The 27,366-nt window shown below is 31.5% G+C and overlaps 3 protein-coding genes across 3 annotated transcripts in view; 1 reads left to right on the top strand and 2 right to left on the bottom strand.

Moving 5' to 3' along the window:
* Nucleotides 1-614: 614 nt before the first annotated feature.
* On the bottom strand, nt 615-7,372 carry LOC149093499 (uncharacterized). The gene is made up of 2 exons (XM_089269204.1): nt 7,041-7,372; nt 615-1,672 (listed from the first exon to the last, which is right to left on the bottom strand). The coding sequence occupies exons 1-2, from the start codon at nt 7,252-7,254 to the stop codon at nt 696-698; spliced, it is 1,191 nt and encodes a 396-aa protein (XP_089125330.1). The 5' UTR covers nt 7,255-7,372; the 3' UTR covers nt 615-695.
* A 1,828-nt stretch (nt 7,373-9,200) lies between these two features.
* On the bottom strand, nt 9,201-10,661 carry LOC107363223 (uncharacterized). The gene is made up of 2 exons (XM_015930420.3): nt 10,269-10,661; nt 9,201-10,189 (listed from the first exon to the last, which is right to left on the bottom strand). The coding sequence occupies exons 1-2, from the start codon at nt 10,519-10,521 to the stop codon at nt 9,273-9,275; spliced, it is 1,170 nt and encodes a 389-aa protein (XP_015785906.2). The 5' UTR covers nt 10,522-10,661; the 3' UTR covers nt 9,201-9,272.
* A 2,159-nt stretch (nt 10,662-12,820) lies between these two features.
* LOC107363289 (potassium voltage-gated channel subfamily A member 1) overlaps nt 12,821-27,366 on the top strand; it is a 32,048-nt gene continuing 17,502 nt past the window's right edge. The window contains exon 1 of the mRNA XM_015930497.3: nt 12,821-13,638. Coding sequence (XP_015785983.1) covers nt 13,544-13,638 — 95 coding nt within the window. The 5' untranslated portion in view covers nt 12,821-13,543. The remainder of the gene's footprint in view (nt 13,639-27,366) is intronic.

Here is a 27,366-nt window from a genome sequence, read left to right as displayed (position 1 = left end):
GTTCAAATTTTGTTGGTTAATTTGCATTTTTTGGGCAAAATAAATAATCATTTGAAGCAAAAATTGAATAATGAAAACAAATTTCTTGTGTCAAGCTATGCATCAGATTTACTTGATTAACTTTGTATTTTAATGTAAATGAATTTAAAACTTTTGCCTCTTTTGGTTGAATAGGTTTGAGGGATTAAAAGAAGCCTTAGAAGCTTTAGGGTGAAATGGATATGAAACACCTGTAGCATTAGGTGATTAAGTTATCTATTTAATTGGAGACAACCTTTAATCTTAATAGTTACATGAGTTGGTGAAAGCATGGAGAGGTGACAAACTCATCATGTAATTGTTAATAAATGATATACAAATGATATTGAAATTTTTCTTGCATTTTATTTCTTGTTTTATTGTTCCTTCATGGATAAAATCACTTTCCTGAGTAAATTAATGATTTCCATGTTTATAAGCAATCAATTGTGAGTCTCTATCATACTAAGTGAAGTGGTTCGTTGAAGAAACGAGAAAAGCAGGATGTGAGTGATTTGGTGTTTTATGAACTGGTTCCCGCTCTCGGGTTTTGCCTGTACGTGTTGTTGGGTGAAAAGAGTGAAAACACGTTCTTCTATTAAATAAGTAAATGTTTATTGATATCAAACAGTATTACAAACTTTCAATTTTTTTGTCTTTTATTTCATTTTTGTGTTTTAATTGTTATTATTGTTTGGTTTTGGGTAAAGGATTCCTGAGTATGTAATGTTGTTGATTTCCAGGCTTAAAAGTAATGAATTTTCAATAGAACCTCGTCCTTCGCGATTGGGTATTTTAATGTGAACAGTGGGCATTCCTGCATTAATCAGAAGCCTTTCTTCATCGGAAAGATTTCTTTTAATTCCCTGGCTATTACTATTGTTGTTATTATTATTGTTATTATTATTATTATTATTAAATTTAATGTTGTTATTTGAGTCACCATTGCAATAACCATTAACTTTGAAAGAACTTGTACTATTTTCTTGATTATTATTAACCGAATCTTTGTTTAGATCAATTTGTCGTCCATTCATGATTCGCTTAGTCTCCAAATTGAGTGCCTCAGCTTGAGCCGAGGCTAAGGCAAGCAAAGGATTGTGTGAAAGGGAATGAATTGATACATTATCCTCTTCACTCGATGAGGCACCAGAATTAGTTGCAGTCGAGTTTCGTTTAACTAAACTTAAGGGTTGAGTTGAACTCATACCAAGTGAGGAAAGTCCACCATTGGCAGGTCGTCCATTAGAAGGTCCTCCATTAGACGGTCCACCACCATTAAACAAAATACCACCACATAAAGCGGAACCCGAACCTCCAGCTTCAATGGACGATTCCATCATATCTGAATATTGACCATTGGATGATCTTCGACCTTCCCGTCTATTACCATCAATGGCTTGTTGAAGCTCTTCGGGAGTCGACAAGTTTTCTCGGTCACACTCATATGGATAAAGATACTTCATGTACTGAGTGCGCAATGTAAAGGCAGCACTTGTTATGGACGAAGGCAAACACAAGCCTTTGGTTATTTCCCTCCAAATCTTTTTATTAATGACTTCAACTAAGCCACCGTGATTAACTACCAGTCGGTAAAGTTCGTAGAGATCGAGGACCTGTTTGGCCATGATTGGTATTCGATTAACTGGGGTACCTGAATAATGATGACAACAAAAAATGATATTTAACGAAAGGGAACAATTTGAAAGGTGAAATTTGCTCATTGATTCAAAATTGATTCAACTAATTGCTAGCTTCTACAAAAGTCCACTGTTGCATCAAATGGATGATGAAAGATAATTATCAATTTCCGATGCAATTAAACTTGAATGAAATTCACAATAACCACCTGTTGTATATGCATTATTAATTATACAATAGGAAAAAGTGTCTTATTCCTAAGCTCCACCTAAGTTTGTTAAACCTTCATCTTACCTATAACGATATATTCAGTATTCAAGAGTGAAAAGTGCTTATGCTTCAACGATGTCAATTGTAACAAAACTGTAATTTATTTTTTCTCCTGCATTTTCTTCTTCTCTTCCCATTCTCATCATCATTTTCATGGTTTTGCATTGAAAGAGTGAAGAGAGAGAAGATGAAAATACCGAGAAAAAAAAAGATGTTTAGTTATCATCAATCTCTCATTCAATCTTACAATTGAATTAATTGTCTCATTTAGATTGATTTTTCTTGCCCAATTTTGCTTGAAATTCAACATTAAAGCCGCTTATTCAACTTTCAATTCATTAACATTCACTTCTCTGAGCTTTTATTCATTTGACTCACTCATAATAATGAATGATTTGATGATGATAAAAAAAGCATCATTAATTAACAATGTCAGTTTTCCTTTGATTAACTATGATTTTCTCAAACATTTTTAAATTTATTTTACTTCTTTTGCGTTGGTTGATTATATCTGTTTGTATGTTTTTTGCTTGCTTGCTGTTGTGTTTATGTTTGAATTTAATTTTGTTTTTTTTCATCATATTTATATATATAAATATATATATTTGAAACTGCATAGAGATTAAATATTATTCAGAAGCAAATATAATCGATTAGTTTAGTTTTGCAAATTATTAATATAACTTTTAGCTTGAGAAGTGCAGAGAAGTTGAAAAAACTAGTAAAAAATCATGATTGACATTGGGATAAGTTTTTGGTTCTCTCTTCTTCTTTCAATGCATGCAATTTGTTAATAGATGATGAGAAAGATGGTGATAATGATGGTGATGATGATGATGATATCGATCTGCTTCATTATATACTGATGATGTAAACTGATGGGAAAAGTTGCGAGTCGTAATTGAATGAAGTATTAAAGGGTTACTCATTTATATGCAGATCTCATGGTTACTCATTTATAGATTGATAATGTTTATTGATTAAAAAATGAGCCAAAAACAGTAAATGATGTTGAATGATGAAGATAATGATGATAATGATAATGATGTTGGGATGATGATTAGAGGGATGATCGCTACTGATGATCATGTTGATGTTGATGAAAGATGATGACTTCAGTTGAGTAAACAAAAATTCAATAAATAAAGGTGAGAGAAGAGGGAATGAAAACAAGTCATGATACAAGTTTTTGGTATTTATTGGATGATGATAAGATGATAAGGAGAATAATGATGATAGGATGATGCAGAGTTACATAGCGGGATAGATGATCCAACAACCACTTACTGATTTCATGAGTGGCCTAAACGGTTTGAGGCCAGTTGAGTGAAACTCATCTCATGATTGAGCGAAAAGCATTTGACCAAAAGTCACCTCAACATTGTCCATCAGACAAAACTTTTTAATTCAACAAATGAACTCAATTTTGTGCTTCAACTTTCAACTCGAATTACAAAAAAATGCATTTTTCATCTTCTCTTCATCTTCTTCTTCTTCTTCTGTTTAATAATTGAAATAAATGGATAAATCATTTTGTCAATCAAGAGTTGAACAGTTGCATATATTGTTTAACAAATATTGATATAATAAAATGTTAACTGTATTTAAATACATTCAACCTTTCACAATTCAACATCAACTTCAACGCGTAATTGGTTTGATTAAATGACTACAGAATCATTGATGATAAGCAATAATGATAACAATAATAATCATCTAATCATAATGTACAGAAAGGCCAATGATTGGAAGAATGTGAAGAAAAGATGAAAATGATGAAGATGGCGAGATGATGACGATCAATGCATAAAGTATCCTTCATTTGTCTTCATCTTCATCTATTCTCTCTCTCACTCTCTCTCTCCCTTTCAAGACTGTTCTTGTTATTTTTACTTGGAACCAATTATTAAATTTAACTTGTAATAATTAAATATAATTCAATTCAATTTGATGTTGATTGACGTTAATTTGATGCGTGATGATAAAAGCAATACAATCATTCATAATCATCGCCATCATCCTTTTATTTTGCGTATTCACCATTAAAGTTAAAATCCTTTCATTTGAAAAATGAGTTATTGTCTTGCTTTCTCACCCTCTAAACTAAAATGCAAAACTCGGCTCATAATTATTGATTACAAAAGGAGAGAGAGAGAGAGATAACTCAATGAGATAGAGCAAAGAAGAGAGAGAGAGGAAGATGAAGATCAAGAAGATGATGAAGACGATGAAGACGATGACTTGAGAGAGAGTTGAGAAGCTCAATAAGAAACGTTTGAATGGTAAAAATGGTCGACATTATAATAATTTTAACGATAGATGAAAAATATGGAGACCAGATGTAAGGCACTATTTCCGGTCATTTAGGACCCAAGAGAAGAGAGTGAAAGATTTCTTCTCTCTTTTAAACATTTCTTAATCTTCTCCCCCGAGAATGGCTTTGGTCTGTTTTCATCATCACCTCCATTTGTGTGAGTTAAGCTTCAACATGTTACTTGCTGTAGCTTGAACCATCCATCCTCATCCCTTACCCTCATCTTCATCTTCTTGTTTTATCTTTTAAAAGACACAAATTCTTTCACAAATAAAGAGACAGGCACGCCCGAACAGGCCTAAACAGCAGTAACGGCCTAACCAATACAGAATTGCAATTAAAATAATTTTGGCATAAACACAATCAATCAATTGAGGCAAATTTTAAAGTGATTTTTAAGGGGTTACTTTTTTTTCAAGGTCATAAGATGATCGTCTCTAACATTTCGCCTTTGCTTTATCTTAGCCCATCCACTTTATCCTCATCATCATCCTCACTCTTTATTCCCTTCTTTCGCTCTCCTTCGTCTTCCTTCTTCCTTTTCTTTCGGCGTCCATATTCTAGGAATTTGAAGCCATTATTATTATTATTGTTTATAGGTAGTTGTTGTTTTTGTTATAAACTGCCCTACGGGCTTAAAGTTCATCTTCTAGATGGGTCAATGTTGACTTAAGTTGAAGCGAAACAAAATTATTCACTTTTTTTGCCTTTTTTCTTATTCTTATTTTTCCTACTTTACTCTCTCCTCTCTCATCTTTACCATCTCACTCTCTGTCATTCTCACTCATTTCTTCTTATCCCATCATTTCTTATCAGTAATTCTCTCTCTATCATCATCTTCTAAGAAAAAAAAGCAATAAGTTCTTTATATCTTTTCATTATAATTAACAATCAACAACCTTGGATCAGCAAGACTAAACAAGAAGCAGGCAAAAATGTAAGCAAAAGGAGAGCAAAGAAAGCAAAAAAAAGTCAAAAAAATGTTAAAACAGATGAAACTGGAATGATTGTGAAAAAAAACAAAAAATGAAATGAACAAGAAAACAGAGGAAAGGAGAAGGAAAACAAAAAAGAAGTTGGAAAATGAATGAAAACAAAGAATAATTAGAATAATTATAAATATGAATATGTATAAATGATAAGTAATAATGAAATTAATACGTTGAGGACTCCTGAGGTAGTTGAGAAGCAATCATTTATAGATATTGCTATCATCATTATTTAAGGTTCAGGTAATCAAGTTGAATAACTATTGAGAGGAGAGAGAAGAGGGAAAATTATAAGATTGAGAGAAAAATGAACTTTTTTTTCACTCAATTCTTGATTCCTTTTGTTCATTTCATTTCTCGCTTAAAACTCGCTTTCAATCATGAACATGAAAACAACCTTGGTTAACATTATAGATCAGTAATTGATTAAAATGCATTTTCATGTAACTTTGATTATCATCTAAGCCAAACCTTAATCTGACAGGGAACAACGAATCAAACTGCAATTTATTTGAAACACGTGAATGAATTGACTCTGATTGGATAAAAAAGAGAGAAACTAATGATGAGAAGAGAGGAAAAAAAATGAGGAAAGAGAAAGAGAGAGTTGAAGATATTTTTAGAGAGATGATGATGATTATAGGGAGAGAACGATTTTTATACATTTATATTTATAAATATTGACATCGAATAGATGGTTAATGCAAATCGAGGGTGATGATGAAGATGATGAAGATGGGTGATGGAGAGAGAAAGATAAAAGTGAAAGTAAGAAAATGATCGTAAATCGTTTGCACAAGCATTTAAATGATGTTCAAAGGAGATGAGAAATAAATAGTAAGTAATAACTTTCAATTGATGTAAGCATCAATCGTCAAATGTGTGAGTGGAATCGTTTGCTAATCCTACAATTTTCATGCTGCTGTTCATCTCTTAATAGATGATGATGAAGATAATGATCATCTCGATGATGATGATGGAGAAAAAAAAGTGTTTTGACATAGAATAAACAAAATTGTAAAGAGATGACGAAGAGAGAGAGGAACAAGCGATAGGAAGATGAAGTTGATTATGATGATGATGCTGATCAGAGATGAAGATGAACCAATATGGAAACTCCCAGATTGGATCGAGGCCCATTTAACGTGTTATTTATGGAATTTTCATGGAAAAAAAATAGATGAATGAGAGAGAGAGAGAGAGAGAAGAAGAGGATATCAGGACGAATATTGAACATCATTATCATTAACACATATCAGAGAGGTGCTTATGCTTCAACGATGTCAATTGAAATGCACCATCAACTTTATATGTGTTTCTATTGTTTCATTTATGTTGACAGAATTATCGTTTTCAATTTTCGCCAATGCGTGACATTATTACTATTATTATATCAAATCATTTTATCATCATCAGAAGTAAGAAATGATCTGAACTGTTAGTCTATGTGACAAATTTTCAACTTCTTCATTTATTTTCAGCATTTAAAATCAAATCAATTTTCCACAAAAATGAACAAAATATCAAGATATGGATTCAGTAAGGAACTAGCTCTAGGTGTCGCATTCATTTGCTCAACTGTCCTCTTCAAATGTCTCAAAATATTTTCAGTAAACAAAGAGTTTTATGGTTTTTGAGCAAACAAAATTAAGTCAAAAATTATTCAATCGTTCTTGTGTCGCACTTATTCTTACTGTCTCAAACGAGCTTTACTGTAAAAAAGAGACAGAAATGGTCTTCACTGTTAGTCTATGTGTCAATTGTCACAGTCATTCAAATGATTAGAGATTGATTGAATATCGACTCACCTCTTTTGGTCATAAATAAAAACAGATCGTCTAAAAATTCCTTTCTTTTTGGGTCCGCACTCAGCTCATAGAGCTGTTTAAATTGCTCCTCAAAAGAGTATTGTTGTTGATGGTCATGTTGATGGTCATGTTGATTGTCCTGTTGTCTGTCGTTTTGATGGTCATTTTGTTGAACAACAAAGTTAATTTCCTCTTCGTCTTCACTACCTTCCATCGCAAAAGATGGAAAAGGTTGCTTGTTTTTAACCCGAATGATGACAAATTAATAAAGAAAATAAAACAAAAAAAATAAATAAACTCGATAATAGATGTTAACTTCACCGAAACTAAATGAAAATGAATGACAATATTAACTTTATTTTCAATTTTATGCAAAGTTGATTGTAAGTAATGATTAGCTAGCGATATCTGGTGGTTCAAATGGAAACTTCCCTTTACGTTGAATCATTTTAATCAATGCGATTTCATTTCAAGGAAGTTTTAGTTTAATCAGATAATTAGAGATTATGTTAAACCAAATTGATAAAAGTTCAAAGGTGAAAATAGCCACAAGTGCCCAAGTGAAAGATTTAAGGGGAAAGTATTGGGTCTTTTCCTGGTCAAGCAATCCTCTTAATACTTTAGGTTTAAACACAAGACTTGAAGGGAAAATTCACCTGAAATTTGAATAGTTAAGTTGAATATTTCGTAAGCATAAAACGGTAAAGGGCAAAACAGAGGAAGGCGAAATAGCGAAGGGTAAATAAAGAAGCTAACAATGAAACTGTTTAAAGATTTCTCTGAATATTGTTTACAATGGGATCGGCTTTTTTCCACCACATCCATCGAATCAAACATCATCACTTTTTAAAGAGACTTTTCTCAACAAAATTGTCCATCAAATTGTCCGAATTGTTGACCACTTTTACACCATCTAACACATCCCCTATTAATCGCCATCATATCCCAAAGTGGTCAAAAATTCGGTATGATTTGGGTGGTGGATAATCTTATAAAAAAATTGGTTGAAAATGTGGTGGAAAAAAGCCAACTTCAACATTGAAGATTACAACAAAATCGACTCTTTTTCTCGTCTTTTTTTACAGTTTCATTTATTGTGTCAATTTTGTTAGCCAAGTGTAATTGAAATTAAACATTGAACAAGATTTCTGGTTAACTCAAGGCTTTGAACCAAAGACAAACGGATAATTTAGTGTCCATTTTTCACCTGCAAATGACCACAACAAGATGAAATGTTATATTAAATTGTGATTTGTTTCAACAAATTTCTTGTGTCATTCAATTCATCATCAAAATGAATAATATTGAAATGTGAATCTTGATGAAACCAGGAAAATAAAGACGTTCAAAAGACATTTCTAGTTGCTCTTTTTTGCAGCAAACAAAATCAATTTTATTTGCTTTTTACATTTTTGTTATCTCGTCAACTCTTTCAACCCTTTAATTCCTTTAATTAATCACAAATATTGTATCATCAATAAAAACCTCATAACAATGGCTGGAACTTTGAGTATTGTTTCTGGTGCTAGATCTGGACAAACACCTCAAGAGGCTATTCTTGAAATTTATACTGGACAACACAAATTTACGTTAGTAAATAGTTGATAATTTCAATCAACTGATTCTACTAACCACTAGTCCAACTGAATATGAATCATATTTAATAACATTAGTCTATTCCATTGATTTAAGTAAATCTGGTGTCTTTTGTTTACCTCAAAACTAATGTCCATTTTCAACTAAATTTACCTTTAATCCGCTCATCTTAAGTTCAACATCCTTTAAAAGTTGAATTAAAATAAGGCTTAAAGCTTAATCTCAAGGCTTATAACTGTTGAAAATCTGAACTCTTAATTAGACCAATGTTAGTCTATGTGTCAAATATCACAAGCCATTTCAAGAAATGAGAAACGAAAAGCGACTCACCTCTTTTGGTCATAGATAATTTCAATGGATAAAATCACTTTCCTGAGTAAATTAATGATTTCCATGTTTTTAAGCAATCAATTGTCGGTCGAGTCTCTACCATACTATTAAGTGAAGTGCTGCGTTGAGAAACGAGAAAAGCAGGTGAGTAATTCGGTGTTTTATGGACTGGTTCCCGCTCTCGGGTTTTGCCTGTACGTGTTGTTGGGTGAAAAAAGTGAAAACACGTTCTTATATTAAATAAGTAAATGTTTATTGATATGAAACAGTATTACAAACTTCAAGTTTTTGTCTTTTGATTTCCTTTTAATTGTTATTGTTGTTAGGTTTTGAGTAAAGGATTCCTGAGTAAGAAATGTTATTTATTTCCAGGCTTAAAAGTAATGAATTTTCAATAGACTCTCGTCCTTCGCGATTGGGTATTTTGATGTGAACAGTGGGCATTCCTGAATTAATCAGAAGCCTTTCTTCATCAGAAAGAATTCTTTTAATTCCCTGGCTATTATTATTATTGTTATTATTATTAAATTTAATGGTGCTGTTTGAGTCACCATTGCAATTGCCATTAACTTTAAAAGAGCTTTTACTATTTTCTTGATTATTATTAAGTGAATCTTTGTTTAGGTCGATTTTTCGTCCATTCATGATTCTTTTAGTCTCCAAGTTGAGAGCCTCAGCTTGACCCGAGGCTAAGCCGTGCAAAGGATTACGTGAAAGGGAATGAATCGATATATTATCCTCTTCACTTGATGAGGCACCAGAATTTGTTTTAACTAAACTTAAGGGTTGAGTAATACCAAGTGACGAAAGTCCGCCGTTGATCTGCCTACCATTAGAAGGTCCTCCATTAAATTGGGTAACACCACATAAAGCGGAACCCGAACCTCCAGCTTCAATGGACGATTCCATCATATCTGAATATTGACCATTTGATGATCTTCGACCTTCTCTTCGATTACCATCAATGGCTTGTTGAAGCTCTTCTGGTGTCGACAAGTTTTCTCGGTCACACTCATATGGATAAAGATACTTCATGTACTGAGTGCGTAATGTGAAGGCAGCACTTGTTATGGACGAAGGCAAACACAAACCTTTAGTTATTTCCCTCCAAATCTTTTTATTAATGACTTCAACTAAGCCACCGTGATTAACTACCAGTCGGTAAAGTTCGTAGAGATCGAGGACCTGTTTGGCCATGATTGGTATTCGATTAACTGGGGTACCTGAATAATGATGACAACAAGAAACGGCGAGATAAGAAAAAAGAGAAAAGGCGAGATAAATTCAATGAGCGCGACTCACCTCTTTTGGTCATAAATAAAAACAGATCGTCTAAAAATTCCTTTCTTTTTGGGTCCGCACTCAGCTCATAGAGCTGTTTAAATTGCTCATCGAAAGAGTATTGTTGTTGATGGTCACTTTGATTGTCATGTTGTCTGTCCTGTTGTCTGTCGAGTTGATGGTCATTTTGTTGTTCAGCATAATCAATTTCGTCTTCGTCTTCACTAACTTCCAACACAAAAGATGGATGAGGTTGCTTGTTTTTAACCCGCATGATGAAAAATTATTAATGAAAATAAAACAAAAAATAAATAAATAATCGCGATAATTGATGTTAACTTCACGACTGAATGAAAATGAATGACAATATCAACTTTATTTTCAATTTTATACAAAGTTGATGGCAAGTAATGAGCAATTTTATTTATGGGTTAAGCTAGCGATGTCTAGTGGCTGGAATGGAAACTTCAATTTAGACCTGAGGAGATCGCTGTTTTTCAGGATTGATTAAAGGATCGGCCCTCAGGCAAAACCTGGACTCATGAGCGAACTTTAATCGATCCCAAACGATCATTTTTCAAAATTTCTGGTTGGTGTAAATTTAATCAAAACTTTTACGCTTAAGGGTTTTAAATTTGTTCGTTATTTCTTCTAGGATAACAATTGGTTCTGCAAAAAGTCGGGATCAGAGATGACTTTTTGTTTGTTTCTGTGTTGAAGCTGAATATTAAGATGCTCAGTTACAAACACGAATCGTTACAAAAACTCATGAAAATATAAGCCCATGAAGTAAACTCACTTACACTCCAATTTCGCCGAACGCTCGTCTGACCAAGTTTTATGCGCCTAATAAAAGCTCAGCTTGTGCATATTTCGGTTTCAAATGAAAAAATGAACTTACAAATGGCCATAGAAAAGCATAAATTTTTCTAGAAAAAAGGAGATAAATCGAAAATCCTGATTCTGTTACGTCTGGTACATTAGGCCTTCAACAAGGCCTAATGTACCGATAGCTACCAATGAAATCTCGATATCGATGAATCAATTCTTTGAGTTCACTCGTGAGGATGTTTAGGCACCGAAGTTACTCGATGTAGTCAGTTAATCTGACGATGAAATTTGACTAAGTCACCTCAATATCATGTGATCAAAGACTAATTTTGTCTCTGAAAGGCTGAGCAAAATTATAAATTCGTTGAAATTTTTGAATTATTTCTTAAGAAAGATTGAAAACAGCCAAAATTTGTCGATCAATAGTTAGTCGGCCGCTTTAAATTACTAGTCAGTCACTTGATGCAAGTATCGACTAATTCCGGCCTTGTTGTTTAAATCTCTATGCGAATCCATCTGTCGTCCATTCGAGGCTCGTTTAGGCTCTAAATTGAGTGCCACTGTTTGAGCTGCGGCTAAGGCAAGCAAAGGATTTCGTGAAAGGGAATAAATTGATACATTATCCTCTTCACTCAATGAGACACCAGAATTAGTTGCAGTCGAGCAAGACTTGCGTTTGCCTTCGTCCACAAGAAGTCCTGGCCAGTTGAAGTCATTAATAAAAAGATTTGGAGGGAAATAACCAAAGGCTTGTGTTTGCCTTCGTCCATAACAAGTGCTGCCTTCACATTACGCACTCAGTACATGAAGTATCTTTATCCATATGAGTGTGACCGAGAAAACTTGTCGACTCCCGAAGAGCTTCAACAAGCCATTGATGATAATCGACGAGAAGGTCGAAGATCATCCAATGGTCAATATTCAGATATGATGGAGCTGGAGGTTCGGGTTCCGCTTTAAGTGATGGTATCCAATGCAATGGAGGACCTTCTAATGGTGGAACGACCAATGGTGGACTTTCCTCACTTGGTATGACTTCAACGCAATTCTCAAGTTTAGTTAGTTAAACGAAACTCGACTGCAACTAATTCTGGTGTCTCATTGAGTGAAGAGGATAATGTATCAATTTATTCCCTTTCACGAAATCCTTTGCTTGCCTTAGCCGCAGCTCAAACAGTGGCACTCAATTTAGAGCCTAAACGAGCCTTGGATGGACGACAGATGGATTCGCATAGAGATTTACACAACAATAATCACGGTGCAGCTTCTTTTAAGGTTACTGGTTCAACAGTTAGACATGAATCCTCACTTTCACCTTGACCTTCTCCTTCAACCTCATCATCTGCATTTTTCTCGGCATGTCATAATCAGGTAATAGATAGAAATATCCCTGAAGTGGAAAGGATTCTGATAAATGCACCGATAGCTACCAATGAAATCTCGATATCGATATGAGGCTCCCTCGTGAGCATTTGTACAGATTTTGTTCTAACTGAATCTCGAACTTGAACTGTAAATAGTTGAAAAAGGATCCAATAGATGACATTACAATTATCTAACTGTGCATTGAAATGAATCATTTTGAGTGAGATAACTTTGGATGATGGAAAGATGAGAAGATGCGAACACAGAGCGCAAAAAGAGAAAAAGAGAGACAGGAAATTCTGAAGTTACCTTGACAACGAGCAGGTACCAGGAACTCAATTTTCATTTGGTTTCATGCTTCAGTCAAATAGTTGAATCAAATGAAAAAAGACATAAAAAAGGAAAGACAAATAATCCCTTTTAATTTGTAAAAGCTGTTCATTTTTGCATTAATCAGTGTTTTAATCCTTTCCATTTTTCCCATTACAGTTTCAATCATCAATCTCACCAACTCAACAATCTTCATCATCTTCTCGTCTTCAGCCTTCTTATCCCCATAACATTGAAGATTACAACAAAATCGACTCTTTTTCTCGTCTTTTTTACAGTTTCATTTATTGTGTCAATTTTGTTAGCCAAGTGTAATTGAAATTAAACATTGAACAAGATTTCTGGTTAACTCAAGGCTTTGAACCAAAGACAAACGGATAATTTAGTGTCCATTTTTCACCTGCAAATGACCACAACAAGATGAAATGTTATATTAAATTGTGATTTGTTTCAACAAATTTCTTGTGTCACTCAATTCATCATCAACATGAATAATATTGAAATGTGAATCTCGATAAAACCAGGAAAATAAAGACATTCAAAAGACATTTCTAGTTGCTCTTTTTTTGCAGCAAACAAAATCAACTTTATTTGCTTTTTACATTTTTGTTAATCTCGTCAACTCTTTCAACCCTTTAATTCCTTCAAATCTTGTAATCATTAAATCCTCAAATCTTCCACCTTTCCTTTCCTCTTTAATGTATTATAATTAATTATCTTGAACTTTAATTAATCACAAATATTGTATCATCAATAAACACCTCATAACAATGGCTGGAGCTTTGAGTATTGTTTCTGGTGCTCGAGCTGGACAAACACCTCAAGAGGCTATTCTCGAAATTTACACTGGACAACACAAATTTACGTAAGTAAACAGTTAATCAATCAACTGATTTCAACCATTTCCTTCTCCATCCTTTAATGTGTATTTGTGTTCAACTGAATCTCATTAAACCATTAAAATATTCATAATAATGACCAGAAAATGTCAATCGATTGAAACCTTTCAAATATAAATCATATTTAAGTCCATTCCATTGATTTATGTAAATCTGGTGTCTTTTATTTACCCAAAACTAATGTCCATTTTCCTCTAAATTTACCTTTAATCCGTTCATCTTAAAGTGAAAATATTTAATTTCAAGAGCAATTTCAATAACAGCCAAAGGCCATTAAAGTCTTGATTAGTCTTAAAGTTGAATTAAAAATAAGACTTAAGTTGAATCTTTGGGTTAACTGTTGACCATCTGAACCCTTAATCAGCCCACTTTTGCTTTTAAATCTAGAAATGAATACTTCTTTATGCTGATTCCTTTTGTGTATTTATGATATTATTTGGCATTTCAGGTGAAAGGTAAACTGTTGGTTGAAAAAGGGGAAACTTCTGTGAACCTGAATCGGTTGAAAGTGAAGTGTCTTACAATGTCAAGTGAAACCAGAATTTGTTTCATTTTAAAGAAGATTAAGTTCTGAAGGCTTTCAGATCACTTTTCTGGTCATTCATGAGCAACATTTTTTTCTGCTGATTTCCAGCAAAAATGCCAAAGCTTTTTGCTCTAATAAATTAGTTGATTTATTATTTATTGAAGTTCATTGTTGCTAAAAAGATGATATCTTGAACAATCTAAATCTATAGTAATAGCTCTTTAGACTCAGTCTTTCTGAACATTCAATTGAACCAAATTGATGATCAATCATTTGACCTGGTTAATTTCAACCTGTTAATCTTGGTCTTTGATCAATTTGAAGTTGTCAAAATTGACCAAAAATGTTGATCAAAACTGTCATTTGCAAGCTTGTTTATTACATGATAATGGCTCATGTAACCAGCTAATATTTAAATATTAGCTTTGAAATGTTGTTCATCAGTCTATTCAAGAATCAATTGATTTTTAATTTAATTGCTTTTCTGTAAACTTTACATTGCACTCTGGTTGAGTTTTAACTCTACATTATAATATTTTATCGATTGAGTTGAGACTCAATTTTCTCATGGAAAAAAAAGGAAAGAAGAAGAAGAAAAAGCTAAGTTTTTCGTTGATATAGTTACCTGGTTTTTTCATTCCTTGTCAGATTCTCATTGTTTATCAACAAAAACTTTTCACTCAGAGACTCAGTAGGAACGCGATAATGATAATAATAATGATGAAAAAAAGGAAGGAAAAAGCTTCATGTTTATCTTTAATATAATCAATTGAACTTGATACAGAATGATTCTCAGCATGTTACATGTAACACTGTAAATTACTATTTACTATATGATGATGAACAAGTTGATCATCATGATCGTCTTCATCTTCATAGTCATCACAAAGCTCCCTGATTGATGTTACTTTACAAGTAAAATGTTTGAGCAAATATGATAAGAAAATTTTGATCAACAGAAAGAACAGGGAAAAAAGTAAAAGAAACCAGGTAAAGACTGAGACAGTGATGAAGACAGATTGATAAGGATACATTGAGAGCTTCAACTGATCGGAGATAACTTCGCACATGACCCAACTTGGCCATTCTGGCACAAATTTCACCATCTTTCGAAAGGCTTAATTAAAATAGAAGATTGAAATAGCGTTTTTTATACCGACATTCGGTGTTATCAAAAAGCTATTTTAGGTACACTGAATTTTGGCATTTACAAAACGCTGTTAAAGCTAATTTAGGTTGAGCGAATTTCGATTCGATTTGTGTCCAAACGGACAAAGAAAGAGCAAGATAAAAAACCTTAATATCCGATTTTTTGGTTAAATTTGATTATTCCATGTGATTAAAACTCGAGACCAATAGGTTGACACTTTAGGCCAAGTAGGTTGTTTCTTTATGCAGACAAGTCTAGCCTCTACCGATCAACTTGACAACCTTGATCAGCCTCTTTTCAAGCAACACTTGAGCTCCTCGAAAGATGGTAAATATTTGTATCATAAAGCTTTAGGCAGAAGCGGACTTATCTATACTATTGATCGGTTTGGAGCAACTCTCTTAGGTTGAAAGATTTATGTTGCTCGGCCTAACTGTAAAAAGATGAAGATGAATAAAGATTAGACTAGACGATCGATCGTCAGTATCGGAGCGTTTGATGCAAATTCATTGCATTAGGTTAGTTCAATCAGTCATGAATGCAGCAGTCACTAGTTAAATCTAATTGTGGTTCAATTGTGAAGCGCAAACATTTTCCTTCTCATTTGTACTGATACCAAATATTGATCATATGAGAATGTTAATATTATTACATTTGGTAATTTTCATTCTTGTATTTAACCATCATTAATAACATTACTTATATTACCAACTATTAATAGTAGTTAGGTAAAGATGAACTATTCATGTAATTAATGTGAAACAATTGCAATTTAATCAAAGTTCAATTCTGTTCTTTATCATTATTATTTTTTTTCTCTCCATTCCCATCATTATTCAGCTTCTTTTGTTATTAATTTACAGTTTGTGAACTAATATTGTGCTGAACAAAAAGAGCTTGTCAAATGCAGTTTTCAATGAAAATTGAACCGCAATTTGTGAAGTTTACTTTGAATGATGAAAAGTTGCTATAATTGAAATCATTTTTTGCCACTTTTGTTATTTGCAAAACTGATTTAATGGTAAAAATAGCAATATTTTGCCATTTAATTAACCAATTAGTTAAATGAGAAATGATTGCTTCTAAACTGAACTAATTTCCTTTCGTTTTTTCCTTCCCATTCCTGTTTCATCATTTGTATTATTAGGCTGATAGTTTCAATGAATTAATCATTATTTATTCATTTCGAGTTTTAAACTTTGATAACCTTATAACAACAGATATCGAAGTAATGTTCAATTATTTGTTATGTTGACTCATTTTGTTGTTACGATCGAAAGATAGTTGCATTGAATAATTGAGAATGTTCAGGATTTAGGAAAGAATGAACTTTAAATGATTCAGAAGAAGAAGACAAAAGCATTCCATTTCATGAGAAACATTAGATTAAGATGTGATTCTCAATCAATACTTGAAAAGTTAATCTTGAACAGTTTTTTCTTACCCAAACACAAGTTCATCTTTTATGAATGCAAACTCAAACAACTGAAACAAATTCAACATTTAAAATTGAGAATCAACAGCTTTTTGTTTTCATCAAAAAAAAATCGAAAAATAAATTATTGAATAAATTCCTTCCATTATTCAACCTTTCACCATGAGACCTTTTCCACTACTTGAGAAGTAAAATGTGAAACATTTGATAATTGAATTTTATTAAATGCCATCATGGAAATGCACAGTTAAATCTTAAATCTTATCTGAACAAAAAAGGAAACAAGTTCAATAATGGAAATGGTTATGATGAAAATTTTATTAATGATAGTTATGCAGAGGGAAACATTAAATCTGTAATGAATAATTGTTTATGTAAATATTATTCCATGGTTGTTGCAGGAGAAAAGGATGAGAAAAGAATTGCAAATGAATAGAAAATTCATGATGAAAAGGAAGAACAAAAATACAATGGAATAACAGATGAAAATATTTCAATATCATTTACATTGCAACTTGATGAAAGCCTGAGGCTTTCAACAATTATCATCAGTAAATGCTGTAAAAGTATAAAATATTTATCTATAAAAGTTTACTTTGAAATTGTCTTTATTCTGAGAAGAAAAAAATTCATTTGTGACAAAAATAATTCTTAAAACATGAATAAGTTAAATGTTGCTTTTCATTGGAATAGGTAAAAGTTAAAGATTTCTGGTTCATCTAAAATTATATTTACTTTAAACTGCAAAATTAGATAGACACTGGGAGTGAAGGGAAAAAGCGAGGAAGCAAAAATCGATATTATCTTGTATTTATAAATAAATGTAAGCAAATAATATGCAGCATTAAGTTGGTCTCATGCAAACTCGATTAAAGTATTTTGCTTAAACCTTTAGTCTGTAAATATACTCACTGGGAGTTGAAATGAAAAAACATTGAAAGGTAACAAACTTGGCGACACTGAAAGGAAAATTTGAAAAGAGTTTTAAATCTGACGAAATTGAATAACTTTAAATTTTCTGGTTATCAGGTTGGCGGTTGAAGCGCTTTCATCCTGCTTTTAATAGCATTTCATTTTTGATCAAAAGGTCTGAAAATCTGTCAACAGTAAATTTGATTTCATTAAAAGTTGAAAAGAAGAAAATTGGACAAAATTTAAGCAAAAAATGAAACTTTTTTCAAACTCAGAGGAAAAGAAATGTTCAAATGAAGAAAAAAAAATTTGATTTGATTACATTTTTTCCTTCTTTTTTGTTCGAAACTCATTTTACGAGAAAAAAATGTTTTAATGCAATAAAATGAACATTTGCATTTGATTTTGTTATTAAAATTTTGGAAAAGTTCTGTTCGAATTTTTTGTTTTCAAGTTTTCTGTTTTCAGGTTTGCATGTTTTTGATCGAGTTGAGCATTTAGCAATTAAAAGTGATTCCTGTTTTGAGGTTGGAATGAAAGTGTTTATCTGAGTTCATGGAGTGAACATTTGCTCAGATCGAAATGAAGCGATCAATAGATTCGATAACCTGCAATTATATGTTAACATTGATTGTTACTGATATAAATTGTTTGGTAAAAAGAAAAGGTAACAAGAAGAAAATATGAGAAATGGTAAACATGATGAAATGAATCTGAAGAGCAATCATGAACCTCTCAACATTCAACTCTCTCCTCAACATCATTATAATCATTTGCCTTTTCCGTTATGAAGTCATCTAATGGTTTATCAGCAACATTTAGTCCATTTACAGTGAATGTTGAAAATGTTGCTCAGATAATGATGATAATTTTGTTTACTCTTCTTGTTTCACATTCATTTTACAGGACGATTCAATATGAAAACTACCATGTAAATGACAGGTTAACATTGCATCTTCAATCGCTTATCATCTATCAAACAAATAACCAAATGGCAACATTTATTGTTCACAAATTGTCTGGGAGTAAATATTATCAAATAATATCAATTTTCTGGTTCAATATCTTTCGTTGCGAGGAAAACATTGTAACCATAAACACATCTTTTTTGTTATCCTTTAAATGTTCATTTTCGTCCTCAGAACTTTTTATCCTTTCCTTGGTTCTGTTTCAATAACATTTGGAAACATTCCAAATCATGTAATCATTTTGTTCTGTTTTGAGAAATGAATTTTAATTTTATCAAAATTTTCGTTGAAAAAGTAGAAAATTCAAGTTTGTCCATTTTTCGGAATAAAATGTTCGTGATTCTGTTCTTGATTTTCATCAATTTTCACCTTATTTTCTGTTGGAATTTATGGTGAAAATGTTTTTTTTCGTTACACGAAAGTGAAGTTCATTTGATTAACAGTCTTCAAAGATGTTGTTCTGTTCATTTGGACTATTGAGGTAAAAAGTTAATTTTCATGTTAGCACGAGATAATCAAGGAAACAATGTTCATTGAAAATTTCAATCTCATTATCATCTCTTCTTTTCAAGAATTTGATTGATGTTTTCCATCACAGGGTGAAATCTTATTTCCTATTCTTTTCCATCTTTTCGTTGAACATTTTCTTCTTCCATCTTTTTCCTTACCTTTTACTTTTCGATCAACTTTACAGGTAAAATGATGATTCTCTTTTCTCTCTCTTGAAAGTAATAAAGGAAAAAGCTGTATGATAAGAAGCATGTAAAAAGGTTCATCTAAAAAGTTCCAACATATTTGTAAGTTTCAATTGAAATAATAGTTTACTGAAAATATCGAGTTTCTCACTTGAAGTTATTCCCAATTCACAAAGCCACTCAGAAAGTAGCCTTTCTCACTTTAATATCAACTTTTATCACTTGTTCCAATCTTCATGAGATTCAACTAATAACTTTTGCACAAATGAACATTATCAACTTGATTCCATCATTATAATTCAATAGCTAATATCCATTGAGAATATTGTTGTTTCGCCAAATCAAAATCATTCCGAATCAGCCGTTAATAGAAAAAGAAAACCAATTCCACTGGCTTCATGATAACTTATTTATTATTGGAAAATGAACATTTTCTCAAAACTTCAAGTGATTTATATACATTATTTATCACATTTAAACAGTCGAAATTGATTTATCATTTAAATTGAAAACAAAAGTTCACAGAATCGAGGTTAACTCATTTCGACGAAATCGTTGCAAATTGCTTCTTACATCGATTAATGTTCATTTTGGAAACTGAAAGAATCACTAAATTGCGAAAATCCATTTCAAGTTCAAAGTCGTTTGAATATTTACTTGAACTGTTTCAAGCGTTTTTATTGGCATTTCAATTCCCATTTAAATATTGAATTGAGTTATTAAATGATGTAAAAAGTTGCAGGAATGAATAATGGCCTCTATTAATTCAAACAACTGAAAAGTGAAGTTATTACCTTGTCTAAGAATTTGCTGCTTCTGCTGGGAATGCATTCTTATAATGTTATCGCTTTCGAGTGAATTATATTTTATTTATTTACTTGTTTCTTTTGCCTTCCTTGTTGGTGTGTTGCTACTTCTTCTGGTCACAGATAGATAACATTAGATGAAGTAATATTCTTGGGTTATCACAATTCATTTTTGTTGACAATGCCAACAAGAATGTTGGAAGATATCGTATTATTTTCTTTCTTTTATCTTCTTCTTCTTCTTTTTTTGAGTTACACCAAGAAAACAGTCCAATCCTAACCTTTTATATCAAATAAATTGTTGACTGAGAAATGAAAATGTGTGTATGTTTGTGTATTATTACAATAAAATTGTCAGTGAAAAGGGCAAATACAAAAGTAATAGAAACAGGTTTGTATATTATTGTTGTTTATCGTCTCTCAACAAAAGGCAATATTAACAAATAGTTTGGATTCTTACAAGAACATTTCTTCCTTTTCTTCCTTCTCCATGTTAGATTAAAGTGAAGAAAAGATGAAATATTAATCAATTCAGGATTTAAGATGGTTCTGTTTTCAATCAGATTAGTGGCCAAACCTCATTCAATTCATGAAATGGCAATTACTTTACAAATGTCCGTATTTCAATGGCTAATCAAAGAAGAAGAAAAAACAAGATCAATTAGCTTCCATTGAATGCCTTCCATTCACACTTTATTCAGTTCACTTCATCCATCGAAAAATAATCTCAACAAAATTAAAAACAGTTTTTCTTTTAACCTAAAAAGTTCTAGAAAACATTTACTGCTTCAATCAGGTCTCAAAACGCGCATTTTCATGCAAAATAACTCAATAATTAACATTCCGAATGCATTATGTTGTTACCTTTAATCCAATAAACCAGTGTTAAATACTTCACTGTTCAACAAAATTTGCATCTGAATTCGCCTTGAATTTCAATTTTGAAAGAAAAGAAGATCGTTCTATCGCTTCAATCATTGCGGAACCTTTCGTTCTTCGATTAAGTAAATCAATTTTAAAAAACTTTTCGCCTTTGATTGAATTTCAAACAATTTAACTTCTTTTGATCATAACTTTCACTTGCTTGTTGCTGTCGATATCATTTCAAAAGAGTACAAGAATTCATTAGAAATATCGAAATTTATGTTCTAATGAAATCGATGATATGTTCAGTAGTTACGTAAATTGCTTTCTAATTTTGAAGTTCTTCTCGATTAGTGTCTGTGTGATATTCAGTAGTGTCTCTGAATTATCGAGTTTGTTTTCGATTCAAGTGATATTTTTGTGTTTCCTTCAAAATGCATTTCTAATTCATCGATATATAACTTCCGAATCACGTTGAATAGAGTTTCTTCTGACTGATGCTGAATGCAAAACACAAAATGGATAAATTAAGTGCTCTTAGATTCAGTTGAATTACCTTCAACCAAACCTTTAATCGAAAGTTTGCTCTTTCCATTAAAGATTCATGAAGTCATAAACTTTGATTAAAAATACAATTCCTTGCAGACATGTAATAACTCTTAATAAAAGATGACTAATTGAAAGGTTGATTAAAAAACGTGCATTAAAATTGTGATTTGTTTGATTTGAAAAAAGTTCTGTTATCAAAGTTTCCAAATTATTGACTGTAATTATTAATGAAAAGAAATGAGCAATTTGTGTTTGTTTCCCTGTAAAGTTCAATGTTGAGGATAAGTGAAACAATGGCGATGGTAAAGAAGATAAAGTATCGACTCACATCATTTAGTTTCAAATTGCGAGTAATCTTGCACATTCTGCCTTCCATGAGTGGATAAGAATGGAAAAAATATTTTGATGGTTTAAACGATGAACCCTGAAAAGGCAACTGCAACTGCAAATGGATGATAATGATATTGATGATAGTGAAAGGTTGATGTAAAGATGAGAGTAAAGAACATCAATTTTTCAATTTCATCTTTGCTTAAATTTTGCAGAAAAGTTCTGACGACCAAAAATGAGGAAAGTGTTGTTAAGTCGAGAAGCGAAAACTTTGTATTGGTTTCAAGTTAGAGAATGAACTGAAATGGTAAAACTAAAAGAGAATCATCATCATTAGGATCATCATGAACTCGATAGAAAAAAAAGAACTTCTTTTTTTACTCTTTTCTTTCAACCATTTCAGTTGCTCAACGCATGGTATTGGGAGTGAACACTGGGAATGATAACTCATGTTTATATATATAAGGTTCTTATCATCTCAATTACTTTCACAGTTTCATTTTAGATGTCATCTGAGTAACAAGTATTCAATTTAATATCCAATCTTCTTAATTTTTTGCTTTTCTTTCTTTTTCCATCTTCGCCATTTTCTTTACCTTTTTCTGTTCCAACTTCAACTTGTTCCAGGCTATTTGGATTCCAATCGTTTGACACTAATTTACACCAAACATCATCAGAATTATCATCTCAACTCCATTTACTTTGATTCATAATTCGAGTTCTTTTTCTTCTTCTTCTTCTTCTCGGTTCTTCTTAAGCCATTATAAACATTATGCTTTCTCATTTGAAATTAAAGTTTCTCATTTCATTGTCAATATTGATTCAATATAAATCCTCTAGAGCTTCAGCTTTGAACAAAAGTAGTTGGAAATAACATGGAAACAACTGATCATGTTTTCAGGATTCACATGAAAATTGCATTCTCTCAACGGAAAATGTCTCAACACTTTTTAATCACTTTCATCCATTTTGGAAAGTTGTAAAGCAAATTAGTTGAAATTTGATATTAAATTCCAACTGATGTTCAATAGAGTTTCAAGAGTTTTCTCAGTCACTTCTCTTGTTTCCTTCAGTTGACAAGATCATTCTTTATACTCAAAGTTTATCTGAATCAAGAGAAATGCTAAGATTCAAGTCAATTTTGATTAATTATCGTTATCAACTTACATTTCATTCAAAGTGTTTCTCATTTTCGAATCATATTTCTTGTATAATAACAATAATTTGGTGAAATACAAAAGTCTATTATCTAATATCAATTTACTAGAGTAAAATTGTCAACTTTTTTTCCTTCTTTCCTTTCATCATTCATGATAAATTTCATCAACTTTACTGTAAATGTAAAGTGCATTTTGCAAGAAAAGCTTCAAGAACAAAAAAAACTTTAACACAAAATTGGAACAAAACTGAAAAACAAAAATTTCATTATAAAAAGTCTTATTTTTTGGAGAAAAAAAGTTCTTAAAATGATTACATCAGTGTAACTAATATAAATTGCAAGAATTATGATTGAATTTTAATCACCTAAAGATTAAAAGTAAATCTTAATGAACAATTTAAACAGAAAAAAAGATTGAGAAAAAACGAAACATGAAATGTTTTTAATCCATAAATGCGGTAATTTGGTTGAAATGAACAGAATGGAACAAGAAACAGATAAATCTTGAGACTGAGAAACCTGAGAAAAAAAGATTAAACGAATTTCAAGATAAATGATAAAAAGTTTCCAAAAAGATTCATCAGATAGTTCGAGTTGCCTTGAGCAATTAATAAAATTACTTTACAAGGTGTTTCACAAGTTCGACTTGGAAATGCATTTCCAGATTGAAACTTATTCATGTTCAGTGTTCAATCAATAACTTCAAAAGTTGACATTGGAAAAGCAAAGAAATGCAAAAGTCTTTCAACAAGAGAACTGAAAATCTGTTGATAAATCTTTCGATTTCACTTTAACTCTCATTTTTCAGTGTTTGACGATTGAAACAGAACTTAATTAATCATCGAAATTTGATTCGAGTTATAAAAATGTTTCAAAAAGTGTTTTGAAGCGAAATGCCATTTTAACCTTTTATCCAATCAATCTTGAGATTTTGTCTCATTCCAGTGATGATTTATTGATCAATTTAACTTTCAATTTCAATTAATTATCCGACTTTTCTGATCACTTTGATTACCCTGAAATTACCTTATAAATAATGTTCTTGAAAACGTTTAACTGTAATTTATTGACACCAATTCACTTTCCGTTTCACGTTTATCAGGTTAACCATCGTTTTCCTGTTCAAACAATGTTCAACAAGAAAAGTAAACTGAAAATAAAGTGATGATAAAAGTGAATCGGAAGTAATTGCAAAAAGTTAACAACATTGTTGATTGTTAATAACAATAAATTAACTGTAACAATAAACAAACAAAAGCTATTAAATTAGTTCTGTTAATTGATTAAACAACATTCAAAGTAAACAGTAACATTGAATCACTTTGAGGGCGAGAATAGCTTTACAAAGTTTATTAATTTCACCTTTAATCAAGTTATTGAATGAGAGAAAAGTAAATTAAATTAAAATTCGTCAAACTAATTGAATTACATTGCAACAATCATTAAAACTAGTCTTTTAATCGACTTTTGATTCTTTACAATTAAACACAAATTACTTTCAATTTACATATAAAATGATTGTTTGGGTTAAACAAAGCAAAAGGTTTACCAGTTTTGGGTTTGGGTTTTAATGTTAATCTTTGTTGTTCAATCAATTTTCTGGTTTGATTTGGTTAAGCAGAGCTTTTTGTTTTCACAAATTGGTTGCGCTTTTCAACTTGTATTCATTTTTGTGCGACTTTTGACTCAATTTTAATGATCCAAGTGTTGGCATCAACTTCAGAATTTTGCTCAATTCTTAACCTTTTTCTTCCCCTGTTTTCACCATTGATTATCATCTTCTTCCTCATTGTTTACATCCTTTCAAGCTGAACATTGTCTTGATGAAGACGAGTCTTTTGGTTAGTTTAAAGTTGCAATTGAAAAGTTGAACATTTGTCTTCATTCAAATGGGATTTGTAAATTGTTGTCGCCAGGAAAACAAAGTGAAATACAGAAAAGTTGATTAAAGTTGTGCTAAATGAGGCGAAAAGTTTAAAATAAAATAAAGTAACTTTAATTACTGAAACAGCAAAACACTTGCAATCATCTTGCGACTTCTTCTCATGGCCTTTGGTTTAATTTTACATTCAACTCTATCTTTACCAACATCATCTTCTTCTTGTTCATCATCCTTTCATTTTCGTTTTCAAGTTAAATTTTATCAGATGAAACCTCAAACATTCATCAATCATCTTAGCGACTTTTCACATTCATCTCTGCCAAATGAACTTGCTCAAGATGATCCTTGAAAAATTATCAACATAATCTTGTATATTGTTCATCAAGTCAATTAACATTTTCAATGAAAAAGTTAACATGAAATGCTAGTTGATGTGACACTTTGTCTTCCAACCTTTTCTCGTTTTCAACAAACTCGTGATCATTACACGCCATTTTAAATAATTGCATGTAAATCGCAATCCAATGATCATCAATAAATCATACGATTATCTCAACGTTCAATAAAACCTATTCGATCAATCCAATTCACGATCATTTCCACCTTTTGCTTTGCTCAAACTAACTCAACAAACGATCTCAACGAATCCAACAATCCATCCAAATAACTTGATAACTCGACTTATGTCAACCATTTCCAAGACGATCTTTATTTCCACGAAGACAACTCATTCGATAGTCTTACAACTCATGCTAACAGCCTTCGAAAATCAGATCAAATGCTGGTTCTAATAGTTAACTGAAAGTTTCTGGTTTATACTTTGCTTTGAGTTGAACTCGTTTGTCGTATTTCATTGAAAGATATTGTCTCGTTGAAACTACCAATTCTGATTAATTAACTTCGATTTTCTTTCTTATTCACAGTAACGGTTTGGTTAGTTAATCTCAACAATTAGCATTTGCAGTTGACATGAAATGGAAGAGAGTTTTTAATCAATTTATTTCTTTGAAATGAAACTCGGGAAAAGCGTCTTTACTCATTGTTTTATTGCATTATTGATGGCAATTGAAATACAATGTAACAATAAAGGCATTAATTTAGGAAACAAAATATCGATTATTCATCTTAATCGTTGAATAGCGAGAATTTTATCATTGAAATCGTTCTAATTGATGTTGTTTGTTGCTAATAATAAACTTTTGTTTGGAAGTCCTTTTGCGAATATTTGAAAAAGTTTCATTTTCCTTTGAAATAATTTGAACAAAATAAACTTTTTCACTTAATTTGCTGATAAAACTGCAATGGCATGAGAACAGGTATTGACTGAATACCATGTAATTAAGCATGAAATGAAGTCAACCATTGAATGGCTCGAAGAATGAGAAATCCCTTTCCTTCCATTATTATTGTAAATTGTTAGAGCGAAAATTAAAATGCAATTCAAATTCCATTAACTGTTTCTGTTTCATTAATTCAGTGAATAAAATTGCTCCAGTTCTGTATATTGTTCAGTTGAAATGTTATCACCAAATTATACTGAATAACAAAAATAATGTTACCATTTGAATGTTTGCAGACTTTGCATTTATCAATAATTTAGCTTAATTAAACAACGAATTTAGTCAATGTTGAAATGAATTAATAATAAACTTGTTAAAACAAATTCTTTTCTCGATAATCTAAATTCCAAAAGAAGGTAAATTTAACCAATTACAATTAGAATAATTACCTTTTGTAACTCGATATTGTTATTTAGTTCAGTGATAGTTGATTACAAGGAACAAGGTGATGATCATGAACATAATGATGATCATTTCAATGTTGATGAGATAAGGAGGAGAAACAGGAGGAGGAATGAAACACTGAAAAGTGATGAATTATCACAAGAACTTCAGACTTTTGTGTTCTGTTAATGAACTTGATTCTGATTTGTAAAGTGATTACAATTGAGGCTTGAAACAAATTCAGTGAAAATTGATTAATTGCTAATGTGTGTTGACTTGAAGAGACTTGTGTTTAAACGGGAAAAGGATTGTTGGTTCAATTTTTCCTTTACTTTCCAATATGATCTCTACAAAGTCGCAAGAATTAAATTCTGTCTATTCAGATGGTTTTCGGATCTATTCTGTTCTTTCCTGAAGCAGCAAAAAACTGAGTCTTAAAAGTACATAACATTTGTTGATCTTCGGATCTTCAATTGAAAAAATATTCCAGCTTAGCTTTGCTCTTTTAATTGTCAGCATTTCAAAGTTTCAAGTTTGTGTTTTTGCAAACAACTGAATATTCAATAAAAACTGGAATTTTCATCGAATGCCATTGAAACAGAAAATTTTATCCAATTCTTGGCGATTTAATTTACTGTGAATTGCTAAATATCTTAAGGCATAATTTGCTAATAAATGCTTGATTAACTCCTTA

The sequence above is a fragment of the Tetranychus urticae genome, chromosome 3 (genome assembly GCF_039701765.1).
Source record: "Tetranychus urticae isolate SD_2017Ah chromosome 3, NJAU_TeUrti_SD_1.0, whole genome shotgun sequence".
Lineage (NCBI taxonomy): Eukaryota > Metazoa > Arthropoda > Arachnida > Trombidiformes > Tetranychidae > Tetranychus > Tetranychus urticae.
Note: the sequence above shows the minus strand (reverse complement) of the source record. Positions and strands in the feature narration are given on the sequence as shown.